This window comes from Mesitornis unicolor, unplaced genomic scaffold (assembly GCF_000695765.1).
Source record: "Mesitornis unicolor isolate BGI_N332 unplaced genomic scaffold, ASM69576v1 scaffold31820, whole genome shotgun sequence".
In the NCBI taxonomy this organism is placed as follows: Eukaryota; Metazoa; Chordata; class Aves; order Mesitornithiformes; family Mesitornithidae; genus Mesitornis; species Mesitornis unicolor.
This window is the reverse complement of record NW_010159468.1, coordinates 5,766-14,420: the sequence shown is the minus strand read 5'-3', so window position 1 is coordinate 14,420 and position 8,655 is coordinate 5,766. Positions and strand designations below refer to the sequence as shown.

At 50.5% G+C, this 8,655-nt stretch overlaps 1 protein-coding gene across 1 annotated transcript in view; it reads left to right on the top strand.

The window, feature by feature from the left end:
* The window catches only part of TMEM259 (transmembrane protein 259), an 11,080-nt gene that overhangs the window by 1,758 nt on the left and 667 nt on the right, over positions 1-8,655 (top strand). The window contains exons 2-11 of the mRNA XM_010186813.1: positions 406-672; positions 994-1,108; positions 3,261-3,371; positions 4,636-4,758; positions 5,112-5,212; positions 6,103-6,160; positions 6,450-6,533; positions 7,082-7,214; positions 7,587-7,686; positions 8,492-8,650. Coding sequence (XP_010185115.1) covers positions 406-672; positions 994-1,108; positions 3,261-3,371; positions 4,636-4,758; positions 5,112-5,212; positions 6,103-6,160; positions 6,450-6,533; positions 7,082-7,214; positions 7,587-7,686; positions 8,492-8,650 — 1,251 coding nt within the window. The remainder of the gene's footprint in view (positions 1-405; positions 673-993; positions 1,109-3,260; positions 3,372-4,635; positions 4,759-5,111; positions 5,213-6,102; positions 6,161-6,449; positions 6,534-7,081; positions 7,215-7,586; positions 7,687-8,491; positions 8,651-8,655) is intronic.

The window sequence follows — 8,655 nt, the reverse complement described above, 5'->3', positions numbered from 1 at the left end:
CAGCAGGAAACTCTTTTTGTGCTGAGGAGGCAATAGCTGAACACCACAGATGTGTTTCTGTTTCTTCCAATGTGCTTTGGAGCCTCAGCACACATTGGTGCTCTTTGGGGGGTTTGCCTGCGGTGGAGCTGTCTTGGGGATGGTGTTGGTTTGACACGTGTACCGCACGGGTATCGCTGGCAGCTCTGATATGGTAGTGCCAAAATTGCCTGCTTCTGGGCTGCTTTGTTGTCGATGCAGAGACCACCAGGGTTGGAAAGCACAGATGCTCTTGTCCACTTGCAAATCTATTTGTCCAAATTTGATGTCTTCATGGGGAAATAAGAGATGGTTAAAACTGAGGAGCCCGTAAAGAGGCCAAGGTTGGTTGGGCTGATGACCTCTGCTTTGTTTCTTGCTGCGCAGGCTCTCTTGGTGCTCTTCATCCTGGCTTACATTCACATCGCCTTCTCCCGCTCGCCCATTAACTGCTTGGAGCATGTGCGAGACAAGTGGCCACGCGATGGCATCTTGCGGGTGGAAATCCAGCGCAACTCGAGCCGAGCCCCCATCTTCCTGCAATTCTGTGGCGTTGAGAAGTTCCCAGGAATGGTAGTGGAGTCTGCAGCTGAGGAAGAGGAGGAGGAAGAGGAGGAGATGACTGTGGATATGTTTGAAAACAGCTCTATCAAGGTAAGGATGGGCTCCTTGTGCACACAGAAGGAGGTGGGAACCTGGGTGTCGGTTTGGGGAGAAGTTGTTTGTTAGTGCAGTCATCCTAAGGACACTGCGGTCCCTCTGTGATTCCTTGGTCACCTGGAAACTGAGAGAGTTCCTTGGCTTTTCCTGAATCTCCACATTAGCCTCTGATGACTTAAGATAGAAATTAAATCCTGAGGAAGTGACCTCTCTTCTCCCTTTGGTGGTGGGGGCCCTTCACGGGGGGCACAGAGGGAGCACGGAGGTGGGAGCTGAGGTGGCTGCTGATGTGACTTTGCTGCGGTTTCCCAACAGTTTGAGCTGGATATCGAGCCCAAAGTGTTCCTCAAGCCATCCCGGGTGAGCAGCACCGAGGCACTGACCCACAACGAAACCCAGGAGTTCTCGTTTAGTGAAGCAGCCACTAAAGGTATGCAGCCTCTGAGGGAGACTGTGTCCGAGTTTGAGATGCTAGCCAGAGCAGGTAAAGACCACTTCCACTGCTATCTGTGCTGTCTCCTCCCCTGCACCTTCCCTGCATGTCTTGTTCCTCTGGGCACCTGCACAGTAACCTTAAATGTCTTCCCTGATGCGTTCACCTGTGTTTAATCGTGTCAGTACTAACAGATCCAGAGCGGCCTCTTTCCGTGCACTGGAGGGAGGCTGGGAGTCGGAATTTGACGGGGCTGTAACATTTGCCGAAGCCTCCCGCTCTGGCATTGTTTCTGCAGCGATGGGTGCCAGCTCTTGGATGAGGGTGAGCCTGCCTCCTCTGAGCAGGTCGCTGTCCTCTGGAGATGACGGGGATTCTCCAGACAGCGCACGTTACCTTCCTCCAAACGAGGCTTGGGATGTGTTTTGAGTCCCTGAGTCAACGCAAGTACTTGGAATAGCTCATTAATCCTGAAAGCCACCGAGCAAGTTTTAGTGGATTGCGAGATAGAGCGTGGCTGCTCTGTATCACCAGGATATCATCCTGCCTGAGCCCTCCCCGTGTTCCAGCACGGCCTAAGCTGCTAATGCCTCGTAAACTCCAGAGGCAGATTTAGTGGCTTTTAGTATTTAAAATGGAATTCCAGTGTTGAAAAACTTCTGTGGTTAGGGGAGGAGATCTATTAAAATTATTTATGCTGAAATAGAAACACGGCAATTGGATTCGTATTTAATTTGTCTTTTTCACCTACACTTCTAACCCTGGAAAAACTGGAGCTCTTTGCTCTTCAGAAGTACTGGGTGTTGTGGCCGTGGGGAACGGTGAGACTGCATGCTGCAGCAGCACTGCTCCCGTGGTGTTGCTTGATGCTGATCCAGAACTCATTAGTCCTGACTCTGAGATCGTTAAGTGGCATAAGACTAGAGAGCAGTAAATATCTTTGGTGCAGTACCTTCATTAGTGGTTGCCCAAGCTCTGTCAGAGTCACGCTGCGTGCACCCATGAGCTGTGCCTGCGTCTGCCGAGCACCCGTTTGGAAATGACCCAGCAGTGTGGAGAGAGGGAGAATCCTGCTGCTTCCCAACATCGTTAACAATAACAAATGCATCTTTCCAAATGGTCCCAAATCCCCACATACCTGTTTGTGTTGTATTTCCAGGTTTCTTGTGCTGTAAGTGCACCAAATTTGGTGTTTAGACAGAATGTTTTACCATGGAAAAATGGCTTATGATACAAAGGAAATAATTCTTTTGTTGATATTTAAACACTTTATTTTCATTTCAACTTAAAACTGTTTTATAGTGGAAACAAAAGATGAAACAAACACACCAGCCTGTGTTTGCTGCCCGAGAAGCAGGGAAGTGAAGTGGGTGTTTGTGTCAAAGGTGTGGCTGTAGGGCAGGAGAAGCAGGTACATTGCTTTTAAGTTACTGTGTCCTTGTAACTTTTTTTTGCTGTGGCGCTGAGACGCCTGACAGCTGCCTCCCCTTGGCTCTTGCAAGATGTGCTGTGACGTTTTGAAAGAATGGGGATTAAATTGCTTGGCTCTGACTTAGCAGGAGGCTTTGTCCTTTCAGACATGATGTAGCAAAAAGCATCCGTTTGGAACCTTTCTTTAAAAAAGATACCAAGGAAACTTCAGGCACCTTTTTTTTTGAAAGTGTAATTGCTCCTACTTTTGGTTTTGAGACACTTTCACTGCAGCAGTGACCTCTGGCTCCCGAGAAGTGCAGTGCTCTTGCCCCGTGGAGCGTTTGCTCGGTGTTCAGGAGGTGCAAAGTGTATTTTCCTGCTGCTTCCTAAACAACATGGAAAGCAGAGATTGAGCAGCGCAGGAGCAAGTGCTCTAGACCTCACCAGGCGAAGGTGTGGGCAGATTCTGGGCAGCACTCGACAGAGCCTGCAACCGCTGCCCCGAAGCTTTCCCAGAAGTTTCACATTAAGGACTGATGTCAAGGGAATGGGCTGCAGTTTCAAAGAATTTGTATTGATTCCTTTTGAATTGGCTGACAGCCTGGGGCCTCTGTCTGCAATGATTCTTTTCCCAGAGTGTGGAGGGAGGGAGGGAGGAAGGAATCCGGTGGTGCTGTTTGTTCGCGGTGCTGGTTTGCACACCTTGCTGTGAGTGTCTCTTCCTGCCCTCTCGCAGTGTGGCCTCAGGAGGAGTACATCGTGGAGTACTCGCTGGAGTACGGGTTTCTGCGCCTGTCCCAGAGCACTCGGCAGCGCCTCAGCATCCCGGTCATGGTGGTGACATTGGGTGAGTGCAGGAGCCAGCCCACGCTGGTGCAGGGGCGGGTGAGCACTCTGCTCTGCAGAGATACCTACGTGTGGTTCCTCTTTAGTCTTGTGGAAACTATTTATAACAGTTGATGGCGCTCATCTTCCATGCAGGAGAGCTCCTTTGTGGAGTGTCTGCTGCTTTAGTAGGTCACACCTCTCCGAGAGGAACAGCTGAAATGGTGGAGCCTGTTTTGGTGAGCACGGGTGTTCTGTCCACCGCAGTTTTCTCACTGAGGGAGGAAGAGCCTCCTGGTACAGGAGATGAGGCTCAGCGAGGATCAGCAGCAGTGCGATGGTAGAGCCCAGTGGTGAGCATGGGTTTGCAGTGCTGGGGTGATTCAGAGCAGAGCTGCGTGGCGCTGGCTCAGTGCCCCTCTGTGTCACTGTCAGCAGCAGCAGACCCTTCTCCTGGAGCAGTGTCCTCTTCTCCTGGCATTTGCTCCATGAAAACCTGTCCAAGTCAGGAATACAGTCCCATGCCTGTTGACTTAATTGATCTGTGACAAGCTGTTAGTGCAGCGATCAGAACAGATCTCATTATCAAACTGAAGTACGGCTGGGCTGGAGTATTACGCAGTATCCTGTGTAGGCGATGGGCTGTTGCCATGTTAAATGGCAGTTTACTGTCCAGTTCACTAGACAGGTTCCTTCATAAGTATTCTAGTAATTTACTGAGAAATTATTTCTGTTTGTGTGTGCTGTCTTGCTTAGATTGGGGTTATTTTTACAAGCTGGTCAGTGTTTGTACAGTAGAATGCAGTACCAGCTTTGTGAGATGAACTCAAACAGCCTTCGTTAGTGCCCGGAGCCATGAGGAGGTGTCAGTGTGTCCTCCACCACAGGAGGGTGGGTGGGGATGGTGACCCCGCAGTGTTGTGCTGAGCCCAGCTGATGGTTAAAGAGCCTGGGCCTGGCCCTCAGAGCTTGTTTCTCTGGGCCATTAGTTGGGGTGAGCCTGGGGAGATAGCCCAAGCCTAGATGGCAAATTCCCTTCATGGCTGTGCCAGCAGGGAGCATGACAGCCCTGATCGACATTAGCATTTTGACAGCGTGGCTGGATTTGTCAGGGTGTGACATTTTCCCTCCCAGTCCTGCCCAATTTAGCTTCACTGCCAAAGGTCTGAGCGCAGACACGCTGGCAAACGTGTCCTTCCCAGTGATGAGGAGACCGTGTGCTTGCCTGGCCGCCTCTGTGGCTTAAGGTCTGAATGACTTGAATGGTTTTATTGTCTTCTCTCTAGATCCTACCAGAGATCAGTGCTTTGGGGACAGGTTCAGTCGCCTGTTGCTGGACGAGTTCCTGGGTTACGATGACATCCTGATGTCAAGTGTCAAAGCTTTAGCTGAAAATGAGGAAAACAAAGGTAGGGTTCGGAGGACTCGCTTTCAGCAGCTGTGCAGAGCAGCTGATGTTTTTTTCTATGGGTGCATGAATATCATCTTCTGACTGTTGATTAATCTCTGGGAACAGTTCCCTGTGTTATGTGGGGATGTTACTGTCAAGGACAAAATGAAACGAGCGGGAGGGGAGAGATGTCTGCAAATGTGATTTCCTGCTGCCTTATTGCGGTGCATAACAACAAGAGTGCTGGCCTGAGGAGGGCTTGCCATAGATTTGTTTTAAATGCTATTCCTTTAGAAGGCACTGGAAGTTTGTTCTTAGTTTGTGGGTTCCTCACACTGAGCTTGTGCGTTTGTGTTGGTTGTTTTTCTCCAGGTTTCCTTCGCAACGTGGTGTCTGGGGAACACTATCGCTTTGTCAGCATGTGGATGGCCAGGACCTCGTATCTTGCGGCCTTTGTCATCATGGTCATATTCGTAAGTCAGCAGGAGCTGGGCATTGCCTGGACTGTGCTGGTCAGTGTGTGTTGGATGGAACAGCACTGGCCTGAGCTCTCCTCTGCTCTTAAAGTGAAACTGAAGGAGTATGAGGTTCTACTCTGGTTTTGTTTTGTTTTTTAACATGAGTTCTTAAAGTCCTAACAGTGAAACAAAGAGAGGAGCTGAAATAGAATGAAGTAATGGTGTTGTCAGAAGGGAGATTTGTGTTGGGGAGTCTCCAAGTGTGGTTACAGCACTCTGGGTGCAGAAGTTTGTCCTCTGAGACTTTTTAAGAACAGGTCTAATTTGCCAGGAGTGATCAAGATAGAACAGAGTCTCCTGTGATTGTGTGAGACAAGGTGATTACAGATGAGTGTCAGACAAGATCCCAAGTGATAGCTAAGCCATGTTGGTAGTCCTGGGGGACTGTCCCCTTTGGGTCTGACTGTGCTCTGGTGCAGCTCCTTGTCCAATGACACTGCAGGCAGTGGGAGAAGAGGAATTGGGTGCTGGGTGGCTGCTGGCAGAGGCATTATGAACTGTGGGAAGGAGCACAGATGTGGGACAGGAGGAAACTATGGTTCCAGCTCTGCTGCTCTTGTTTGGTTTGACGCCTGCTCAAATATTCAGCATCGGTCTCTTTATGAACAGATTACTGTCTGTTTCACGGCAGTAACACAAAGATTAATTGCTCTTTGCGAAGTCCTAATTACTCTTTGGGAAATTGGTCTGCGTAGCTCTAAGAGGAGAATGTGGGATACGCACAGGGCATTGTGCAGCACTGCAAGCCCGGGCTCGCCTGTCCAGGCCTCTGCTGTCCTGTGATTCTGAAAGTGACTCCCTGACCCTGTGTGGCTCTAATGCTGCCTTCTGCTCTCGCATTTCAGACGCTGTCCGTTTCGATGCTGTTGCGATACTCACACCATCAGATCTTTGTCTTCATTGGTAAGGATTTTGTGAAGGATTTCAGGTGTGCTGGACACTGCCTGCTCCGGCGCAGTGCATCGTGTGTGTACTCTTGACTGTTGTTGTGTGGCTGCACAAGGAGTGTATCCTCCTAAACCCCTGTCACTCTGCTTGAGAGCTGTCCTGTCCCTTGACCAGTATCGGGGCAGTGGACTGGGGACAGTGACCTCACTGCACGCTGCAGTGCTCTGAATGGGCAGTAATGTGGGGGTGAAGGTTCCCTGGCCCCACGTACACTTTGAGTTACTGTATGTTTTCCTTCTTGCAGTTGACCTGTTACAGATGCTGGAAATGAACATGACGATTGCGTTCCCTGCAGCTCCTCTCCTCACTGTCATTCTGGCTCTCGTAGGTAAGGACGTCCCCTCACTCCTCAGGGATGTGCAGAGTCCCTTTGGGGCCTGTGGGAAGCAGAGTTCCCTGTTCTGACCTGGCTAGGCAGGGGGTTTGTGTCTAAGTTCATCACAAGGTGGGAGGCTCTGGAATGTGGTGGTACAGGGAGCTGCACTGTCCTTCTGGGTCCCCTGGCAAAGCAGCTTATTTGGAAATCAGAGACTGAAGCTGTGTCTGTCACTTCGGTTAATTTCAGATTCACACTTTCTGTGCCCATGTTGCAGTTTTAGTTTAAAAAACCAAACAAGACCCAAACAAAATCTGCCTGTCTGGAGCTGGCTGATGCTCTGGGCTGTGCAGTGACTGCAGTCAGCAGGGAAAAGTGTTTGCCCTTAGCCACAGCTTTAAACAGAGCTGCATTATCCTGCTGTGGTCTCTGTTGTACGGTCGTATGGCCACAGCTCTGGATGTGACAGGATTCCCTCATGTGCCCCTTTGGGAAGCCCTTTGCTGCTCTGGCATCTGTGCCCTGCAGCATGCTGGCATCAGACACCCTCTGTCCCGCAGGCATGGAGGCCATAATGTCAGAGTTCTTCAATGACACCACGACCGCGTTTTACATCATCCTCATCGTGTGGCTGGCCGACCAGTACGATGCTATCTGCTGCCACACCAACACGAGCAAGAGGCACTGGCTCAGGTGAGAGCTGTCTGGGACCTCTGACCTGCCTGTCCTGTTTCCTGGTGGGAGGCTCCTGCAGGTTCTTTCCAGGTGTCCCAGGCAGGAGGGCATCCACGCTTGAGAGCGTCTGTACCTCTCCTCCTGGTGTCCAAAGTGCAATTGCTTCCACTTTGGGTTTGTACCCAGATCTCAAAAACTGCCTCAGTCCTTTCCCTTTGGTTTGCCCTGTTGAAGACCTGTTCATAGCGAGGCAGTTCTCTTTACCTGTTAATTAATAAAGGGAGTCTGCACCATCCTGTGCAAAGTGCCCCAGCTCAGAAGAGTTAGGAGTAGAAGTAAACTCCCATTTGTCTGTTGCTGTGTCCTGATATTTATTTCCTTTCCATCCAGGTTCTTCTATCTGTACCACTTTGCTTTCTATGCGTACCACTACCGGTTCAATGGGCAGTACAGCAGCCTGGCGCTTGTCACCTCCTGGCTCTTCATCCAGGTAAGCGGCTGCTGCTCCTGCTGCCCCTCAGTGCAGCTGTCCTGTGAATTCGGTCCTGGTCTCTCCACCTGTCTGAGGGGTCTGACGGCTGCAGCTTAAACTGCTGCATTGCTGATTGTAACAGCACAGCCAGTGGGAGCAAAGCAAAGGAAATCAGCTGCGTTTTGGGCTTTATCAGATTTCGTGTCAAGCTGATTTTGAGTAGCAATCTTTATTTATAAAAGAGAGTGAAATAATCCCTGGTTTGGAGATGGAACAGCAGGAGGAGGCTATGGAACAGCAGGGCTCTGGTCGCTGGCTCAAATCCAGTGACTGACAGCAGGCTGGTGTCAAGTGAGTTTTGGAAGGTGTTAGGGAAGGATTTCTGTCCTGTTTTTCTAGAAGAAATCCCACTGAGGAGTTGTCAGGTCTGTGCAGTGAAGCTGCTGGCCAGACCAGCTCTGGATTGGTGTCTCCAGTATCCTGGTTCAGGCAAACCTGTTGTGTGTCTGGCTGTGATCTGTCCCTTCCTCTGCTGCAGGAACTAGGGATGGGCCAAAGAAATGCCTCTGCCCTTGTTCCCAGTCCTTGAAAGGGTAGGAGGGGGTTGTACTCCATTGCCTGTCTTCAGAGAGGGACTATAGAAGCTGCTTTCAGGAATTGTAGGAGAAGGGGTCAGTCTTTCCAGAATTTCAGATAACCTCTTGTCTACTGAGCAGCCAAATCCTCCAGTCGTTCCAGTGAGAGGAAAGCACGGTTTTCTAAAGTTCATCAGGGCTCGCAGCCCAGGTCCAGTGAGTGACGCCTTTCCCTTTGCCTTCTGCAGCATTCGATGATTTACTTCTTCCATCACTACGAGCTGCCAGCCATCCTTCAGCAGATCCGGATCCAGGAGATGCTGCTGCAGAACCAGCAGGTTGGCCAGGGCACTCAGACCACACTGCAGGACAACCTCAACAACAACACCACAGCTGCGCCTCTCGAGGTGGG